The sequence below is a fragment of the Bubalus kerabau genome, chromosome 7, assembly GCF_029407905.1.
Source record: "Bubalus kerabau isolate K-KA32 ecotype Philippines breed swamp buffalo chromosome 7, PCC_UOA_SB_1v2, whole genome shotgun sequence".
NCBI lineage: Eukaryota > Metazoa > Chordata > Mammalia > Artiodactyla > Bovidae > Bubalus > Bubalus kerabau.
In genome coordinates this window covers 31,075,900-31,096,544 of record NC_073630.1, presented here as the reverse complement: position 1 = coordinate 31,096,544, position 20,645 = coordinate 31,075,900, and the positions used below count along the sequence as shown (strand labels likewise).

The following is a 20,645-nucleotide window of genomic DNA, read 5'->3' as shown; positions in this document are numbered from 1 at the left end:
AGAGGTCTCGCTCTCTCTCGCAAAGGGTTAAGATTTGTCGGATCGCACGAGGGGGAGGAGATTCCCCATAGACAAGTAAAAAGGGTGATGGACAAACGTGCGGGCACTAAGACCTCAAGGCATTCATTTCCTCCTACGGTGGATGCGGACGCCGGGAGGAGGAGAGTCCGGGAGAGAGGAGCTGGGAGCAGAGGCACAGGCAATGCTCAACCCCGACTGTAGCTGAGAAAGGCTGGGGGAAACCGGTTGCCGGAGATCGACCGGCGAGGGGAAGACCTTGGGGGGTGGGTGGGGGAAACAGACTGGAGAGCACTCGAAATCTAGCGCTTTACAGATTATTTTATTTTGTGTAGAGAACACGTAGCGACTCCGAAGATCAGCCCCAGTGAACATGTCAGTGTTGACTTTACAAGAATATGAATTCGAAAAGCAGTTCAACGAGAATGAAGCCATCCAGTGGATGCAGGAAAACTGGTAGGTGATGCTTTCGTGTGATACTGTCCCCAGGAGCCCCGCGCGTTTTCCCGGTGTGCCTTAATGTCGGTACTCCCTTTCCGGGGCGTGAATGGAGCGAGGAACCGCGGGTAGCGGGAGCGGATCGCTGAGTTCCCGGGTCTCCCCGGTGCAGGAGACCTTGGAACTGCATGAAGCGCGTGAGTCTGTGGGTGCCCCTGGGTGAACCGTGGCTACACATGCATCTTTAACATAGATTATATAACATAGAACATACATGTGTACATAGAGTGCGACAGGGAAGGCGGGAGAGACGCCACAGACCCTACCTGAGCTACTCCTGGTTTCCCTCTAGATTTGGGGTTTCTTGCTTGGCCTCCTGCGAACAGTGTGAAAGGCAGTGGAGGGAGGACCTGGTCTCCGGCTCTGTTTAACCCTTTCCCATCCGCCGTCCTCTGCTCTCTGGTCCTCGCCCTTTCCCCATCCCTCCTGTCTGCCCTTCCTTTCTCCTTGCAGCTCTCCTACTTCACTGTCTTCCTCCTTGCTGCTCCCCAGCCAGAGTCCTCCTTTCCTGGACCCTTTTTCCCTATGCAGATCCCTTTCCAGTTTCATGAAGAGACGGAGGCGGGGAGTGGGGGAGGAGGGGACAATGAAAACAGTAATAAAAATGAATGAACCCGAGCGAGTGGAGCCACGCCATTATTAAGTTTGTTTTACGGAAACGCCTTTTGGACACACTCGATTCTAATTTAGTGGGAAGCTGCTGATTGGAGTTGAGACACAGATTATAAACCCCTGGGTCCGCAGAGTCCTTGGGGGTGGGGAGTGTTCCCTACACAACTTCTAACCCGGGAAAGCATCTTTTCTTGTTAACTGTGTTCCCTCCGCCAGTCCTTCTGGAAATCCCCGTGTGGGAAGCGATCCCGTGTCACCTTGCAATATTTAACAGGGGAGGGTGTGTATGTTCATCTCGCTTCTAGCTTGTAGACGGAGCTGCTGTGGCAGACATTCTCTAACCAACCCCCCCCCCCCCCCCTTAACCCCGTGTCTGACGATCAGTAAAAAGAAAGCCCAAGGCAACCCCCAGCTAGGCAGCTGCTGGCAGCCTCCCAGGTACTGTTGGAGAGGGTCGGGCCGAGGGGGCTCTGGGAAGGTGGGGGATTCCGCCTGCCGCGTGCGCTAGCGCGTGCCCCCAGCACCCTCACGACCTGCCTTCCCTCCCCCAGCTCATCAATGGGAAACCGGAGACGCTAGCGCGCCTGGAGGCTGGGGCGGGTGGGTGCTCTGCGCCGGAACCCGGGAATGGGGGCTCAACGTCTTCTCCTCTGGAGGTTCGGCCGCCGCTCCCGCCTTCTCCCTCGCCGCCGGCCCGCCGGGGACCAGCTGGCCATTTGTGGTCTCAGGCTGGGCCCGCCCCGTGCGCCGTGCGCGCCGGCGGGGCCGGGCCGGTTGGGGCGGGCGCGGCGCGCGGCCTGGCGCGCTCACACTTGCTGCGGCGTGGCTGGGGGCTTCCTCGGGCGCGGGGGCCGGAGGGCTACAGCCGGAAGCCAGGAGGGCCACGCGATTCGCTCGGCAGGCTGGGAAGTGCGGCAGCGCTCTGGGCCGAGGCCCCTCCTGGGCCTCCGAGGGCGGAGGCGCCGAGGGTGGGTCCGGAAGACGGTTGTGCACCGGGAGGCTCGATCCCGTAGGAGTTTAGACAATTAAGGCCTCAGCGCTTAGGGAAGCCAAGCCTCCCTCGGGCCCCACCAAAGGGACCTCTCTCCAGGCACTTCCTCCTCCTGCGTAGGGGGTAGTGCTGAAGACCGGGCGAGGGCGGTGGCCCCGGGAGCCGCGCGGCGGACCAGCAGAAGGCGAAGGTCTTCTTTGCGACTGTTCATCGTGGTGTCTTGTCACACCGCTCAGTCCATCTTCCCGTCCCATCGGCCCTGCGCTCTCTGTGTTTCCTAATATCTGACCAGTCTTCAACTTGCTGCACCCTTGTTGAACCTGCCCCTCCGGAACTGGCCTACCCTCGGGCCGGCTGCTCGAGCTCACTGTGGGCTAGCCCCTCTCCTTGCACCTCCTCGGTGGATACTCCTCCTACTCACTTGTTGCCTTTTCTCTGGGGCCACTTTCTGTGGTTCCACCACCTCCTGGTACTATTTCCCGCCTCTTTCTCTATTGGACTTCGCTGGTGGATCAGACCGTAAAGCGTCTGTCTACAATGTGAGAGACCTGGGTTTGATCCCTGGGTTGGGAAGATTCCCTGGAGAAGGAAATGGCAACCCACTCCAGTACTCTTGCCTTGAAAATCCCATGGACGGAGGAGCTTGGTGCAGGCTATTATCCATGGGGTCCCGAAGAGTCAGGCACGACTGAGCGACTTCACTTTCACTTTCTCTATTGACCAATACACCAATACACCCGAATCAAACAGGGCATAACCCTCTGGGGATTGAAAAGGGGAAAAAATGCACCAATTTATCTTCGCCTGTTGGACTCTTACCACTCTTAGCTCTTTTTCTGTACATTTCATCTGGCAGTATCTTTCCTAGCTTTTATTCATATGCGTAAGTATTTAGATGAATGTCTGTGCCTCCTAGGAGAAGGAAATGGCAACCCACTCCAGTATTCTTGCCTGGAGAATTCCATGACCAGAGGAGCCTGGCAGGCTGCAGGCTATGGGGTCACAGAGAGTCGGACACGGCTGAGTGACTAACACACACTGTGCCTCCTACTAGACCATCATCTCTTCAGGGCGTGTTTCTCATTCCACTCTTGAATGCATCTTGAAGAATGCATTGTACAGGGCAGATACCTGGGAAAAGTCTTAACTAGTGAGTTAAAGTGATGATGGATGTCTATTTTATTGCCAGCACTGCTACCTGAACCTTAGCAGACTTGGCCTTCCCTTGAGTTTTGAATACTATGCCATAGTCATATATTAGGAGTTCCCCTTCCTGACTTTTTCTCTCTTTGACCCTAATTGTCTTGCTTCCTTTTTTTATCCCAGAGTGTATGCATTTCTCCCAGTATCCTTGGGTGCCCATTTTATAGACCTCTCCCAAAATGTCAACAGCCAAAAAGTCTTGAACTAGGTATATAAGAAAATGAAGGTTTTCCTTTTCATTTCCCTTGTTAACCAAGGCTCACACCCTCTTGAGGAGAGGGAAAGTTTAGGAAGCACAAAGTCTTGCATTTGTCAGACTCATTAACTACAGATGACTTGAAATAGCTTCTGGAGGAAAAACAATGTTGTGAAGTTTCTACTGTATTTTTTTGACAAATTATTTTCAGTTGTCCTTAAAAATTCCCTAGACATAGCCTCAAATAAAACTCAGTTTACAGAATTAAGTTATAACTTATCTCTCAAAGATTAAGCTGCACTCACTGTGTTTTGAAGAATTGCAAGGAAGGTCAGGAGTGTTGTTTTGTCAGGGTGCTGTCTGCACTTTGAATATGATTTAAGAAGGCCTTTATTAAACTTATCCTATAATCTGTATTCATTACTTTATTACATATTAATGTAATGGGACCCTTATTTTGGAGTGGTGTTTTTATAAAGAGTTGAACTGAGGCAAATTTATCAAGTTTATTGTTGCTCAAACAATGATTAACCCTGTATTCATTGTTTTAGACATGGGATAAATACTATAGACCATTTTACTTTTCTAGCAAATAGTTTCACATATAATACATTAGAAAAACTATGGGAAAATGCAGAGTAATAAATATGCCTTGGAGAATCACCCTGAGCCGCATCTTTATATGTCAGTTAAAAAATATCCTGGGTAATATTATCTGGTAAATGAGAGTATATTGCATGAGACAGAGGAAAGTACCTGTTTTTAGCTTAACAACATTTTTAAGTTCTGATTTGACACTGAAAAGCCCTTGTGGTTTTACAGCATTGAAAATAGAGGCGTTTTGTTCTTTTATGAGATGTCTGGCCTTTACCTGTTATTTTCACAAATAGCTGACTTCATTTATTGGGTCTGCAGGGAAGGGGCTAAAATCGCCTAGGGATTGGTAAGGTGACGTAAAATTCACTGACTGAGAAGGGCAGCTGGGCTCGCTCTGCCTTCTCTTTCAGCAGCCTGCCAGGTCTGAGCTAGCAGCGGTGGATGCTAGTTGCTTCGGTTGTAATTGTCTGACCAATGATGATTATCTTCTGATGTCGGCTGACACGGTGTTCACCAATAAGAAAGCAGGAGGCCTGTGCTGACTGCTGGAGCATTATGTATGTGAGGTGACGTCATCACAGGATTTGCCTAGAACCTCACGAAACCCTCCCCCGCTCCCCTTTGGCATCCTTCACACCCAGCCTTTCACTGCTTTGTATATTTTTCTGACCTTCTTTCCACCCGTGGTAATGGTTATAAAGATTTTATTGTTTTTGTATTTTGTATGCTGTGTTTGAGGTCTATAAGATAGTGTGGGGATTTTTAGAAGTAAATACTGTCTGGCTAAGGAAACTATCTACAGATTGGTTTTTACTAAGGAAAAAATTAAACACTGTTAAAAAGAAATTGCACATCTTTTTGTTTTTTCTTAGATGTGAGATTTGGAAGGTAACATGCAATTTCAATATGAAAAAACATAAAAGTATTATAAGCCTGTGTTAGATTTTTACTCAAAATATAGCATCTAATGTCTATCACACTTTGTAATGCAGGCTATTTTTCCTGTAGTGACAATTGTTTTGCATTGATCTATAAAATCCTCCTTGTGACTTGTATGTTTTTGTAAGAAAAGTGGCTGGAAAACAGTACCGTCTGTGGTCATAAGACAGAAAAGGCCACAGTGTCTCATTTAATCAATACAAATGTGGTCAGCTGTCTAGGAAACGACTGTGTCCACACTGTACCCAGTGTGTTTTTGCCATTTAGTTTGGAGAATCACAGTTCATATTAGCCTTAAAATTGAAAATCCTAAGTGTGAGGAACTCAACATTTATTCAATAAACTTTAGAAAGCACTTGAGATGTTGGCCTCTTATGCACTAGGTTAAGAATGAGAACACTGAGAAAATGTATACAGAGAAAAATTGCAATCTCTGTTGTGATCCTAGCAAATAATATTGTATAAGAACTTTAATCTGAACTTTTATGTGATGTATATTCATGCAGTCTGGTTTCTCTAGGGTTTCCAGGAATCATGCAAATTGTTTTATGATTATCTGTCTCTATATTCACATTAGTAATAAATATGAATATAGTGATAAAATGTTTACATAGGCCTTTTGTTAAATTGGAAGTTAAATTTTGTGGTCTAGACAAAACTCCTTGGTGCTTTTAATGTTCAGTTCAGTTTAGTCACTCAGTCGTGTCCAACTCTTTGCGACCCCATGAATTACAGCACGCCAGGCCTCCCTGTCCATCACCAACTCCTGGAGTTCACCCAAACTCATGTACATCGAGTCAGTGATGCCCTCCAGCCATCTCATCCTCTCTTGTCCCCTTCTCCTGCCCTCAATCTTTCCCAGCATCAGGGTCTTTTCAAATGAGTCAGTTCTTCCCATCAGGTGGCCAAAGTACTGGAGTTTCAGCTTTAGCATCAGTCGTTCCAGTGAACACCCAGAACTGATCTCCTTTAGGATGGACTGGTTGGATCTCCTTGCAGTCCAAGGGACTCTCAAGAGCCTTCTCCAACACCGTAGTTTAGAAGCATCACTTCTTCGGCACTTAGCTTTCTTCACCATCCAACTGTCACATCCATACATGACCACTGGAAAAACCATAGCCTTGACTAGGCGGATCTTTGTTGGCAAAGTAATGTCTCTGCTTTTTAATATGCTATCTAGGTTGGTCATAACTTTCCTTCAAACATAAAGCATTTTGTGAGGACAGAAATGCACATTCTTATTTCAGATGTATACTTTATCAGATTAAAGTAAAGGTAAGACATACTGTTGATTGAGGTCACAATAAATTTCTCTCTCCAATTCCAAATTATACAGTTTGATTTTTTTTTTTAGTAGGAAAGTGTCCTGCCTCTTTAAGGGAAGGTTATAACAGACACTTGTTTGACTTGAACATGACAACTTTTACATCTGGGTTTCAGGAATGTATCTAATAGGGCAAAGGACCCCCAGGGACAAGAGTCATCTAATCTAACAGCAATAAAAGATTAAACATAAACCTGCCTCTGGAGAGCAAAAAACAATAGGATAATTGGCTCAGGGACCTTGTGACATCTGGAAATAGACTGCGCACACGTACATTGGATATATCATTAACAAATACTCCAGCACTGCCCATTGCCTGGGAGACAGAGTCTGATTTAGAGGCGCTGGAAGGATTTGGTTACTATCTGCAGTGAAGGTTATAAGGGGTATAAAGGACCAGTCTAGTCCAGAGACCAGCCTGTGTGGAGCCAGAGAATCTGGTGTGTCTGGTCCGGTAGGAAGAACCAGGGATCTGGTTGGGAACTAAGTGCTGAGAGATTTTTTCACAGGATTGCCTTGCAGAGATCTAATCACTTTGGGGCATTGCTTTGAACACTTGCTTCTTCTGTATTTCCTCGTAGACGAGAGAGACAGGGATTTCCATGTGAGCACATGAGAAGTAATGTTTTGTTTTTAGTTCGCTGTGTCTAGGAAGACTTGGTGTTCCTTTTTCCATAAGAGTCTTTGTATGGTCTCAGTCAGCATACAAAAGGTTACTGGAGCAGGGAGAAGAGGGTGGAGGAGAATGGCTCCAAACCCTATGGGATATAGTTTGTAACAAAATTTCTGTAATTGAATTAATGATGAGATTTTGGTTTTACCTTTTATAAATTTAGAAAAAGTTCTGCACTTAAACTGCAGACAACTAAAGTGTTCTTTTTGGAAACAAGAAAACAAAAAATATGGTTAGAAATATTCCAAAGGACCAAAAAAGAAAATAATCACTATAAGGAAAATACTGCATACTTAATATGTGTTAGGTATATTAGACTTGATTTTTCTAAAAGAGTGTTAATTTTCCTCAAAAAATAATATTTCTTGAAGTAAATTTTAAAATTTAATTTGCTAAACATTTATGACTTCTGTAACATTAGAAGAAAAAGTACCTTCATTCCTTTTCAGGTAATTTTTTAAGGCAACTTTTTTCCTATCATAGAAAAAAAATCTTTTTTTAATTTGACAACTACTCTAAAATAAAGCATAAGAAATTGTTCATCATTTCATATTCTAGAGCAACATGTTTATGAGTCTAATACCAAAATTACAGCCTATCAGGTATACAGTGTTCTGATTGGCACAGTCTCTGAGTATGTAGTTATAGTTCCAACTGGTAGAGGGTGAGGGCTATATGATTGTCCTTGACTTTGTAAAACATTTAAACAGAAATTTTCACATTATAAACTTGGATAAATTTTTAAATGTTCAAACAAAATTTTCACATATTTTAAACACTTGATATCTATTTATACTTTATCTTGAAAATAGGCTTTCATTTGAATGCCATATGATATGAATATTGTGGTACTTTTACAAAGAAATCTTTATTAATTATTGGATTCTTTTTTAATTGAGCCAATGTTGATGCTTATCCCTCGTTAGCAGATAAGAAATGGTCAACATCCTGCAGCTGCTATGTAGGCTTGGATTGGTGGTATTTATGTGGATAGTTCAGGCAAACCAGAGAGCTGCTTTTTTAAATTTGCATTATTACATAGAGAGACTAACACACTCACAATGGAAATCTGCACAGAATAAGCTGGACGAAAAAAAAGAAGAAAGACTCTACTGTGTTTTTGTGAATTATCTCTTGGCTAAGGAACAAAAAGCTGAGTTTTGGGGAGACTGTTTCTTCCCCACAAAACATTTGGTATCCAGAGCCTCTTTTTTCCCCAGCAGTGCTGAAGGGACAGGGTATAGGGACTCAAGCTGGTGAATTATGCTCATCCTACCTTTGCACATTGAAATGTTGTTCTTGTTCAGTTGCTCAGTTGTGTCTTAGTCTTTGCAACCCCATGGACTGCAGCACACCAGGCTTCCCTGTCCTTCACTGTCTCCCGGAGTTTGCTCACACTCATGTCCATTGAGTCGGTGATGTTATCCAGCCATCTCATCCTCTGTCATCCCCTTCTCCTCCTGCCCTCAATCTTACTCAGCATCAGAGTCTTCTCCAATGAGTCAGCTGTTTGCATCAAGTAGCCAAAGTATTAGAGCTTCAGCCTCAGCCTCAGTTCTTCCAGTGAATATTCAGGGTCGATTTCCTTTATGATTGACTGGTTTGATCTCCTTGCTGTCCAAGGGACTCACTGGAACGTAGATTCTAACGAAAAGTGGTGCAGTTGTATACTCCTTTCGGAATAAAACTTTTCTTAGTGAGTAGAATACATAGTCTCTTTTATGTTTATAGTCTGTCTTGTCTAGATGTGCTCTAATAGATTTAAACTATTTTCCTAGGTTACAATATAACAGCTCCAAATGCCTTGTTGATATGCAAAGTGTAGAATATTTGGAATATAGTAGTTTACCCAAGTATTGCTATAAGCTGTGTTTTCATTGATCTTGGGTCAGACCATCAATAGCATGCCAATTGTCTTCAGTAGTTGGCTTAAATTGCTTTTTTTTCACCTGAAAATAATACTCTTGTTTTCTCATGAGTTCAGCTGAGTTTAAAGATTTAATATTTCCACGCTAGTTCCTGAAGTTTGTATGTGTTGGTTTTCATCAAATTATATGCGTATGGAGGCCTAGAATTAGGAGATATACATAAAATCTTTACTTTTTTCTTAAGATCTTATGTAGAGAAGTATTAGGATGCATCTTGATAGAGATATGTATTGTCACAAACACTTTGTAAGGGAATAAACTCCTATTAAGTTGTAGCTGCTTCTTTTTTTTTTTCTTCAGTTTCTTTTGTAGTTATAGTTTCTTCATTCAGTGGGTAGGCCTGGTGCAAGTAACTTGAAATTATACATTGTCAGAAATTTAGGTAACATAAGAAAAAATAGAGTAAAAGTTACCTTTAGATAAACATTTTGGTGTAAATCTTTTTAAACATCTTTCTTTCCATTTATCCATCTTTATTTTTAGCAAGAATATTTTCATAGAGTTCATACCCTATTTTTCTGTAACCTGACTTTTTTTTCTTGATAAAGGTTGGAACATTTTTCCCTATTCTTAAATACTTCTTCACCAAATTGTTAAGTGGGATAATTGTGTTTCTTTAATGTAGTGTTTGTTCTAGCTGACATTGGAAAAGCTTGAGGAGACATGTGTCACTGTTTTCAAAAGAGCAAAGACTACACTGGTTAATAGGCCAGTAGAATAAATATGCAGTATATTTCAGATTATTTTCTTCATGGATTATGTCTTCTTTGGGTAATAACATCAGTTTGCTGTGTAGAACAAACCACCAATCAAGGAATAGTGTTAAGATGCTTTTAATTGCAAGTAACATTATAATTAGGAGAAGGCAATGGCACCCCACTCCAGTACTCTTGCCTGGAAAATCCCATGGATGGAGGAGCCTGGTGGGCTGCATGCAGTCCATGGGGTCGCTAAGAGTCGGACATGACTGAGCAACTTCACTTTCACTTTTCACTTTGATGCATTGGAGAAGGAAATGGCAACCCACTCCAGTGTTCTTGCCTGGAGAATCCCAGGGACAGGGGAGCCTGGTGGGCTGCTGTCTATGGGGTCGCACAGAGCCAGACACGACTGAAGCGACTTAGCAGCAGCAGCAGCAGCATTATAATTAACTGTGGCTTAAAACATAAAACTTTTAGTTGTTTCATATAAGAGTGGCTCCAATTGGAAAACTTTGTAGTCATTCAGTGGCTTAATAATGGTATCAGTGTTTCAGGTTCTATCTGGGTTTTTACCGTCCTTACTGTATCTACCTGCTTCTGTGATGGCCTGCTCCTGAGCCTTGTCAGGCGCGAGTTCACCTTTCTCTGTTGGTGTTCATTCTCAGGCTTGACTAAGTCACACCCAGCAATATGTGTTGTTGAGGCGGGGAAGCAGGTCAGAGGTGCTATTTGAATACAGTGATAAGCGGATGAGGTCAGTGGATGAAATAGCACACTACTATGGTTATGCAGGTTGGGCTTTTTCTACTTTCTTACACAGACCTGCAGATGACTCAGCACAGGGCTGATACAGGAAGGTACAGGAAGGTATCACATGAACATACGAAAAGTCAGAATGGCTCTGAATGCTGTTTTTCCTCTTGTACTTAGGATCTCAAGAAAAGCAGGTTTGGGAGATCCGTGAATGTTAGTTTTCGTGTACCTCCTCTGCACTAGGTAACATAAAGTTCAGATGAAAACTCCCCATATTCCAGGCAACATAGGTTCATTGTCTCACCGTGTTAGTCGCTCAGTTGTGTCCAACTCTTTGCCACCCCATGGACTGTAGCCTACCAGGTTGTCTGTCCATGGAATTTTCCAGGCAAGAACACTGGAGTGAGTTGCCATTCCCTTCTCCAGGGGATCTTCCCAACCCAGGGATCAAACCCTGGTCCTCTTTCACTGTGGGCAGATTCTTCATCTTCTGAGCCACCAACGAAACCCCTGTCTCACTGTAACAAGACTTATAGAGACTTATGGACTTACAGAGTCCTTAGTTACAAAAGAGAAGGTAATCACTAACCAACCGATATGAAGTCCGGATTATACTCCACAAAGTTCTTGTATGGATTAGTACTGTCTCCCTCTGTCCACTTTCCTTATAGGTGGTACAGTTGATTCTCATTACTTGACTAGATATGTTCTATAACATCACTAGAAACACTAAATTGGCAAATTCTGTTCCTAGAAGAAATACAGTTAGGTTCCTGCAAGCTTCTGGCCATATTTTTGTCAACCAGTCAACACATAACTTTGTTTTATATGTTTCTGTTTGCATGCTCATTTGTTCAGTCATGTCTGACTCTTTGTGACCCCATGGACTATAGCCCACCAGGCTCCTCTCTGTCCATGGAATTTTCCAAGCAAGAATATTGGAGTGGGTTGCCATTTCCTACTCCAGTGTTTCTGTTTAAAGACACCTTATTTTACACCTTATTTATGTATAGTTGATTCATGAACACTGAACTCACAGCCAACAGCACCATAACTCATGCCTGAAAGAATGTTATCGAACACATGAATTTCTCTGTAAAACAGCACAGCCTTGTATTTAGGAACATTAGTTAGATGGCATTTCAGCCCTGGGGGCCATTTTTAACAGGGAAATCACCAACAAAAAAGCACAAAAATGTAGAACATGTGACACTGCTGCTGCTAAGTCGCTTCAGTTGTGTCCGACTCTGTGTGACCCCATAGACGGAAGCCACCAGGCTCCCCCGTCCCTGGGATTCTCCAGGCAAGAACACTGGAGTGGGTTGCCATTTCCTTCTCCAATGCATGAAAGGGAAAAGTGAAAATGAAGTCACTCTTAGTGACCCCATGGACTGCAGCCCACCAGGCTCCTCCGTCCATGGGATTTTCTAGGCAAGAGTACTGGAGTGGGGTGCCATTGCCTTCTCCAACATGTGACACTAAGTAGACTGAAAAATGGACACTTATTTACAATATGAGAGTTGAAATAAGAAGGCAGAGCATGACCTTGTTTGACCTAAGCCTGAAGCTCAGGCATTGGGCAACTCAGATTACTCACCTCTCTGAATTACCCTGAATGACCATGGAAGCACTGTGTCGGGGGTGAGAAATAAATTCTAATGAGTAGGTGAACTTGCAATAATGAGGATCAACTGTATTCTGCTATAAGAGGTAACATCCAGAGTTCAAGTATTTGTGCTGTCCTGGATAACCCTGATTTATAATGGCAGCACTCAGCTATGCTTAGCAGTGAAAATACTTTTTCACAGAATGCTGAGAAGGCGTCTCTTCATACATACAGAGAACTTGTCTTTTCAGATTTGTATCACAAAGCATGCCTTTAAAAGCTCGAGATTTGAAATTTTATTAAAGGACAAATTTTATTAAGGGACAAAAGAAAACTCGGGGTTTTCTAAGGGAGAATCCAGAGAGAACTGGGGAGAGAAGGATGGGTAATTGAAAACACACCTATACATGTGCTCAAACATACACAATTAATCCTTATCAATTGGATTTATAATTGTGGAAAGTGATTAAATTGTGTTTGCTAGAATTTGTGAGTAATGCTTATTTGAAGACTTCTGGGCATTTAATAAGGGTATTATGTGTGTGTGTGTGCTCAGTCATGTCCACCTCTTTGCAGCTCCGTGGATTGTAGCCCACCAGGCTCCTCTATCCATGGAATTTTCCAGGCAAGAACACTGGAGGAGTGGGTTGCCATTTCCTTCTCCAGGAGATCTTCCCGACCCAGGGATCAAACTCTTGTCTCTTGCATTGGCAGGCAGATGCTTTACCACTGTTCCATCTGGGAAGCCCAACAAGAATGTTAACTAACAGTTATTGAGAGCCTATCCCAGGTCTAACAGGGACTTTATGAACACTGACTCAACTAAGCCTCCACTTTACAAAATGCACTTTGTGACGGGGCCTGTTTTGTAGCTGAGGAACCCCAGGTACAAAGAACATGAGTAACTTGCAAAGACTCCTACAGAAATGGGTTCAGATGCTGGGCATCCTCAGAGATGGGTTCACAGCCTGGTAGGCTGAGTCCGCCCACTGGGCTGCACTCTGTTTCCCACTTTGGCCTGCAACCCAGCACTTACTGGGAAAATCACAGAAACCATTTCCAAAGACAGTGTTTTAAAAGTGTAGGGATGGGAGACAGAGTGGGCTTCATTCATTTTCTTAGGAAAGTCCAGATCGCTGGAAGTATACTGTATGAAATAGGAGTTTTGGTAATAATTATGGTTATATCTTTTGGATGGGACTCTTATTCCAATAATTTACAGCAATATAATGCTCACTTAAGCTAAAAATACTTATAGAATATGCTTATTCACTCTTGAAGAGTTTCATTTATTTATTTTTGGTAATCTCTTCTGTGTTCACATATTCTGGGTTGTAGTCTTACAGCGATACAAAGGCAGAATTTCTACTGAACATTAATCTTAAAAAAAAATTCCCTTACTGGACTTTCCAATTGGAATCAAGCACTAAATCTAGAATTTTATACCAAAAATACAAGAAAGAACTTCCTTAATTGGACTGATATTTGTCAACACCATAGGCCTCAAAAAGTTTTGTGCAGACTATTAAGTTAGCCTTAAACATTGAGGTAGGCATTCTGTTCTTCTATGGCTAAGAAAATAACTCTACAAAATAAGTATATGTATATATATGTAATTATTATTAAAAATTGATATCAGTGATCTTCTTGTATGTACTTGACTAAGATCAATTATAGTCAAGAATAGTCTGATAGAAGGGTCCTCTACCTGCCCACCCCCCCTCAAAAAAAAACCCAGAAAAATTTTATAGATACTTATATACCCATTAAAGTTACATTACTGAGAAATATATCTTGGTAGAAAATGTACATCATATAATATTACGGGGAAAAATTACCTGCCTACAAAACAGTCTGGCCAATTTGTAAAACACACACATTGCACACATACATATACATAATTAGTACAGTTAGTTTGTTACAGTTTTAATTGTGTATGTACCAAAATTCTAATTATGATTGTCTTTTGAAAAGAGGGTTAAGTTTTTACTCCAGGGAACCAATAGTTGTCTCAATGCACCTAATATTTTACTAGTGGAGAGACTTGTAGAGGTCTTGCTCTTCAGCAGCTGTGTGCATCCAGGCTGATCCATCTGTTCTTGGGTCAAACCAGCTGGTAATTACTAAGAGATCAGAGTGTGCGTGGCATGCAGGAGATGGGCAAGAAGAGAGAGAAGAAGGCAATGAACTCTGAGTGTTAGATCCTCTGTAAATATCTCTATCTATTTGAATTACAATCCATTCAGGAAGGCAAATGTCCATGAAAATATAGGTAGGTGTCATATAGCAGAGCAAATATTCAAGTGCTGGAATATAGGAATTATAGAACATAGAAAAGAAAATCACTATAGTGGGACTTTAGAAAGACTTTATTAAGAGGCAGGAACCTTGAGAGCTTTTATTGTAGGTAGATTGACAAAAAGGAGAACTGGGCATTTACTTTTAAGGTGGTAGAAGAGAAAACCAACCCCATGTTCTCCGATATGCCAGCCATGACTGTATACAGAGGGCCGAGATTAAGAGGCAGTGTTCAGGGGCTTTCTGTTAGCCAGGCCAAAAGTACAAACACAGAATTTAAGAGAGTTAATATCTGAAAAGAGGAGGGCAACCAGGTATCTAATTATTTCTCAAAAAACTTAGATGATTTTGGCAATAAGGTAAGGATAAGGCAATGTCCTAGACCAAAGACTAGAGCAATGTTTGAAGAAAGTCAGTGATATGATATCAAAGAACACACCAGCACAAGGCCCAGATTCACGTGGCCCAAGGCATTTCCTAATCTCACTAGCAGGCTAGAATTCGGTCTCCAGGGGAATGGATAATGCTGAGGTATCATCCTGGAAGCTGTGCTCTGAGCCAGGCTGTGTTGCTAAGCTGTCCTAGGAGTAATGGGACTCTGTGTCACTGACGGGGAAGTGGCCAGGTATATTGAAAAGCGGCTCATTTGTTGATAATTAATTAGGAAGGTAGAAAAGCCTAGTTGGTCACCTTGCTTAGAGAGGACCACCCCTCCCTTCCACCTGCCCTGGTGGACCAAAGGGTGCAGGTAGACAGTGTAGGGTTGATTGTCCTTGGAAATCCATCTTGGCTTCTCTCCAATGCATGGGTAAATATTTGGTTTTTTGAAGCAGATGTTACCTGGTAACTTCTACATACCTTATTTCATAAATTCCCCTGATAGTCTGGGCAGGAATGCACTGTAACTGTTTCTTTATAGTTGAGGAAAGTGAGTCTTAAAGAAATGATTGGCTCACTTCTGCCCCAGAGTGAGTGAGTGACTGATTTGGGATTCAATCTTGAGCATGCCCATCTCCCAAGACTGGAACCCATGCACCTCCCGACCCACTACAGCCCCACATGTTGAGGAGAACAGGTAAAGTGTGGCCCTCCCTTGTCTTTGTGAGCTGGACAAGCCGAACTCATTCCCACCTGCTCTTTCTTGCAGTGACATTAAAATGAAGAATTAGATAAGCAGCAGCAGCTGCAAGGTGGAGAAGGTAATGGCACCCCAGTCCAGTACTCTTGCATGGAAAATCCCATGGATGGAAGAGCCTGGTAGGCTGCAGTCCATGGGGTCGCTAGGAGTCAGACACGACTGAGTGACTTCACTTTCACTTTCCACTTTCATGCATTGGAGAAGGAAATGGCAACCCACTCCAGTGTTCTTGCCTGGAGAATCCCAGGGACGGGGGAGCCTGGTGGGCGGCCGTCTCTGGGGTCGCACAGAGTCAGACACGACTGAAGCGACTTAGCAGCAGCAGTAGCGGCTGCAAGGAGACTCAGCCCTGCCTGACTGAGGTTTACTTGAGGTTGTTGTGAGGAATGAGGTTGGGTACGTGCACGTAGATTGGCAACTTGGAAACCAGCCTTAGGGCTTGGAGTAGCTTCAGTAGGCATGGTGGAGGGGGGTGGGGGGAGTGGTGGGAGGGGGAAGAAAAACACATGTAAATCAGGTAGGAACATAATGGTAAAAGTGCCCTTTTCTTTCATAAGCCCAAATCATATTTAGGATGAGCTATACGCAAGTGCCAATACTTAAATATTTTGACCTTTGAAATGACAACATCATATGTTTCAGCTAAAACAGGTTCCCTGTTGTTTTAATCACACTTTTACTTCACATCCACTTTCACCGAGAGGCTGTTGGAAAGGGTTGCCTTTAATTTAGCATTGTTTGCAGACAGCAAGCAAACAATCTGTATTGCTTGTCCAACTAGTTGGAAGTCAGTTCTCTTTGTGCAGAAAAAAAGGCCAAACCTGCTGCACAAGTTTATGTATTTGCCACGATTAGGATAAACATTAGAAAAATTAAATTCAGAGAAAGTTCACGCACAGTATTATTTTTTGGAAATCTTTGCTTTCATCAGAAACAAACAGCCTACCTGCCTGCCTTCCATCCTATTTTCTGTCTTTCAACAAATCCTCATGGCATGTCTATGGCAGACTTGTGATGGTGGAATTATTTAAATGTTTACCTAGAGCCTGGGTTATAATACCCATGCCATAAATGAAGTTTTCCATTTCTCTTTTTATTATTTTTTTAATTTAATTTAATTTTATTTTTTAACTTTACAATATTGTATTGGTTTTGCCATATATCAAAATGAATCCGCCACAGGTATACATGTGTTCCCCATCCTGAACCCTCCTCCCTCCTCCCTCCCCATACCATCCCTCTGGGTCATCCCAGTGCACCAGCCCCAAGCATCCAGTATCGTGCATCGAACCTGGACTGGCGACTCGTTTCATACATGATATTATACATGTTTCAATGCCATTCTCCCAAATCATCCCACCCTCTCCCTCTCCCACGGAGTCCAAAAGACTGTTCTATACATCAGTGTCTCTTTTGCTGTCTCGTATACAAGGTTATTGTTACCATCTTTCTAAATTCCATATATATGCGTTAGTATACTGTATTGGTGTTTTTCTTTCTGGCTTACTTCACTCTGTATAATAGGCTCCAGTTTCATCCACCTCATTAGAACTGATTCAAATGCATTCTTTTTAATGGCTGAGTAATACTCCATTGTGTATATGTACCACAGCTTTCTTATCCATTCATCTGCTGATGGACATCTAGGTTGCTTCCATGTCCTGGCTATTATAAACAGTGCTGCGATGAACATTGGGGTACATGTGTCTCTTTCCCTTCTGGTTTCCTCAGTGTGTATGCCCAGCAGTGGGATTGCTGGATCATAAGGCAGTTCTATTCCCAGTTTTTTAAGGAATCTCCACACTGTTCTCCATAGTGGCTGTACTAGTTTGCATTCCCACCAACAGTGTAAGAGGGTTCCCTTTTCTCCACACTCTCTCCAGCATTTATTGCTTGTAGACTTTTGGATCGCAGCCATTCTGACTGGCATGAAATGGTACCTCATAGTGGTTTTGATTTGCATTTCTCTGATAATGAGTGATGTTGAGCATCTTTTCATGTGTTTGTTAGCCATCTGTATGTCTTCTTTGGAGAAATGTCTATTTAGTTCTTTGGCCCATTTTTTGATTGGGTCATTTGTTTTTCTGGAATTGAGCTGTAGGAGTTGCTTGTATATTTTTGAGATTAGTTGTTTGTCAGTTGCTTCATTTGCTCTTATTTTCTCCCATTCTGAATTCTGTCTTTTCACCTTGCTTATGGTTTCCTTTGTTGTGCAGAAATTTTTAATTAGGTCCCATTTGTTTATTTTTGCTTTTATTTCCAATCTTCTTGGAGGTGGGTCATAGAGGATCCTGCTGTGATGTATGTCAGAGAGTGTTTTGCCTATGTTCTCCTCTAGGAGTTTTATAGTTTCTGGTCTTACGTTTAGATCTTTAATCCATTTTGAGTTTATTTTTGTGTATGGTGTTAGAAAGTGGTAGACCAGTTTTCCCAGCACCACTTGTTAAAGAGATTATCTTTAATCCATTGTATATTCCTGCCTCCTTTGTCACCTTATCTTTGACAAAGGAGGCAGGAATATACAATAGATTGAAGACAATCTCTTTAACAAGTGGTGCTGGGAAAACTGGTCAACCACTTGCAAAAGAATGAAACTAGAACACTTTCCATTTCTCTTTTTAAAACCATGGCCTCAACTTTCCTTTTCCCTAATGTGTCATTAAAGAAGCAGTGTGTGACTATCTGGCACCTCCTTCTGGTATATCATTCTAATTTCATTCCTTTGTGGTAGAAAATATACCCTGTATGATTTCAACCTTTTAAACTATTTTGAAGGTTGTCTTATGGCCTAGTATATAGTCTATCCTCTAGATGCAGGCACACTGAGTTCCAGATCCACCTTTGCCATTTGTCACTTCATGGTTTGCTGAATTTCAGTTCAGTTCAGTTTAGTCACTCAGTCGTGTCTGACTCTTTTCAACTCCATGGACTGCAGCACGCCAGGCCTCCCTGTCCATCACCACCTCCTGGAGTTTACCCAAACTCATGTGCATTAAATCAGTGATGCCATCCAGCCATCTCATCCTCTGTCATCCCCTTCTCCTCCCACCCTTGGTCTTTCCCAGCATCAGGGTCTTTTCAAATGAGTCAGGTCTTCACATCAGGTGGCCAAAGGATTGGCATTTCAGCTTCAACATCAGTCCTTCCAATGAACACCCAGGACTGATTTCCTTTAGGATGGACTGGTTGGATCTCCTTGCAGTCCAAGGGACTCTCAAGAGTCTTCTCCAACACCACAGTTCAAAAGCATCAATTCTTTGGTGCTCAGCTTTCTTTATAGTCCAACTCTCACATCCCTACATGACTACTGGAAAAACCATAGCCTTGACTAGACGGACCTTTGTTGGCAAAGTAATGTCTCTGCTTTTTAATATGCTGTCTAGGTTGGTCATAGCTTTTCTTCTAAGGAGTAAGCGTCTTTTAATTTCATGGCTGCAGTCACCATCTGCAGTGATTTTGGAGGCCCAAAAAATAAAGTCTGCCACTGTTTCCATTGTTTCCCCATCTATTTGTCATGAAGTGATGGGACCAGATGCCATGATCTTCATTTTCTGAATGTTGAGCTTTGAGCCAACTTTGTCACTGTCCTCTTTCACTTTCATCAAGAGGCTCTTTAATTCTTCTTCACTTGCTGAACTTGGGCACATTCATTAACCTCCATGGGTCTTCATTTCTCAGTGTGAAATTTGGGTAATCAAATGGGGTTCTGGCCAGAATTAAACTTGATAAAGTGTGTAAACCTCTTACAAATGTCCTGAGTTTTATAAACACTCTGTAAAAGGTAGCTTGTACTGGTTTGTCTGTGAACCACCATTTTATTTTTGCCTGGCTCTCCGTATAACAGGGTTCCTAATCCAACACTTAAGGCAATGGCACCCCACTCCAGTACTCTTGCCTGGAAAATCCCATGGATGGAGGAGCCTGGTAGGCTACCGTCCATGGGGTCGCTAAGAGTTGGACACGACTGAGCGACTTCCCTTTCACTTTTCACTTTCATGCATTGGAGAAGGAAATGGCAACCCACTCCAGTGTTCTTGCCTGGAGAATCCCCCGGATGTGGGAGCCTGGTGGGCTGCCGTCTATGGGGTCCCACAGAGTCCCACAGGACTGACTTAGCAGCAGGCATTCAGAAACATTGTATCACAATTCTGTGTAAAACCTTTTCACTGCTTGCAGATTGCTTATCCATGGACTCAAATTGCACAACCTGATACACAAGATTCTTTGTAATATGACCTCAACTCACCATTTCTGTATTTAGTTCCCCCTTTTTCCTATGGATAGCTTATGTTCATGGCAGACTGAAGCACTTCTTACTTCCTTTGTGTTTCCATCCCATCTTTTCCTTTTATTTCTGTCACCAGGAATATCCATCTCTTTTCCCTGCTTTGAAAACTTACCCAGAAAGCTCCACGTTCCCTACCACCTTCATAAATACTTAAGTTTTTTGAAATGGCTTTAATCTTTGCCTTTAAACCCCCTAACTCTTCCATTTGCATTTAAAACCCCTAAACTCCAATTTAGCTCTGGCAGATTTTCTCTTAATAGTTAGTTGTGACTTGTATTATCATCTTTATAGCATTTTATACTAATTTTGATAAGATTTGCCTTTCAATCAAGCCTGCCACAAAGCACAGTAAGTTCAATAACTATCTGTTGTTGTTATTTAGTCAGGAAGTCGTGTCCAACTCTTGCAACCCCGTGGACTATAGCCCCGCAGGCTCCTCTGGAGTGGAGCCGTTTCCTTGGAGTGGTGGAGTGAGTTGCCGTTTCCTTCTCCAGGGGATCCTCCCGACCCAGGGGTCAAACCCACATCTCCTGCATTGGCAGGCAGGTTCTTTACCACTAGTGTTACCTGGGAAGCCTGATAGTTCAAGTACCTTAAAATACAGTATCCTATTAAAATAAATTATCAATATGGTATGTAAATCTAGATTCTGAGCCTGTGTTTCTATATCATTGCCATTCATTTCAGTGGTTAAACATTCATTGCTGTGGAGTTTTCATCTTAGGAAAGCAAATTTATGCCTTCTAAAATCAGAAGCATAGCAAGTCCTCAAGGAAGGTGCTTGCACACACACTCCTCTCCCGAAAAACCCCTCAAGGAGTTGTTTTGATGAGGGAACCATGGTGATTTATTATTATTTTTTTTAATTTTGTTTTATTTTTA

The 20,645-nt window shown here is 42.7% G+C and overlaps 1 protein-coding gene across 1 annotated transcript in view; it reads left to right on the top strand.

The window, feature by feature from the left end:
• The first annotated feature begins 391 nt into the window (after window positions 1-391).
• ELOVL6 (ELOVL fatty acid elongase 6) overlaps window positions 392-20,645 on the top strand; it is a 131,515-nt gene continuing 111,261 nt past the window's right edge. The window contains exon 1 of the mRNA XM_055587959.1: window positions 392-474. Within this exon, the coding sequence (XP_055443934.1) occupies window positions 392-474 (83 nt within the window). The remainder of the gene's footprint in view (window positions 475-20,645) is intronic.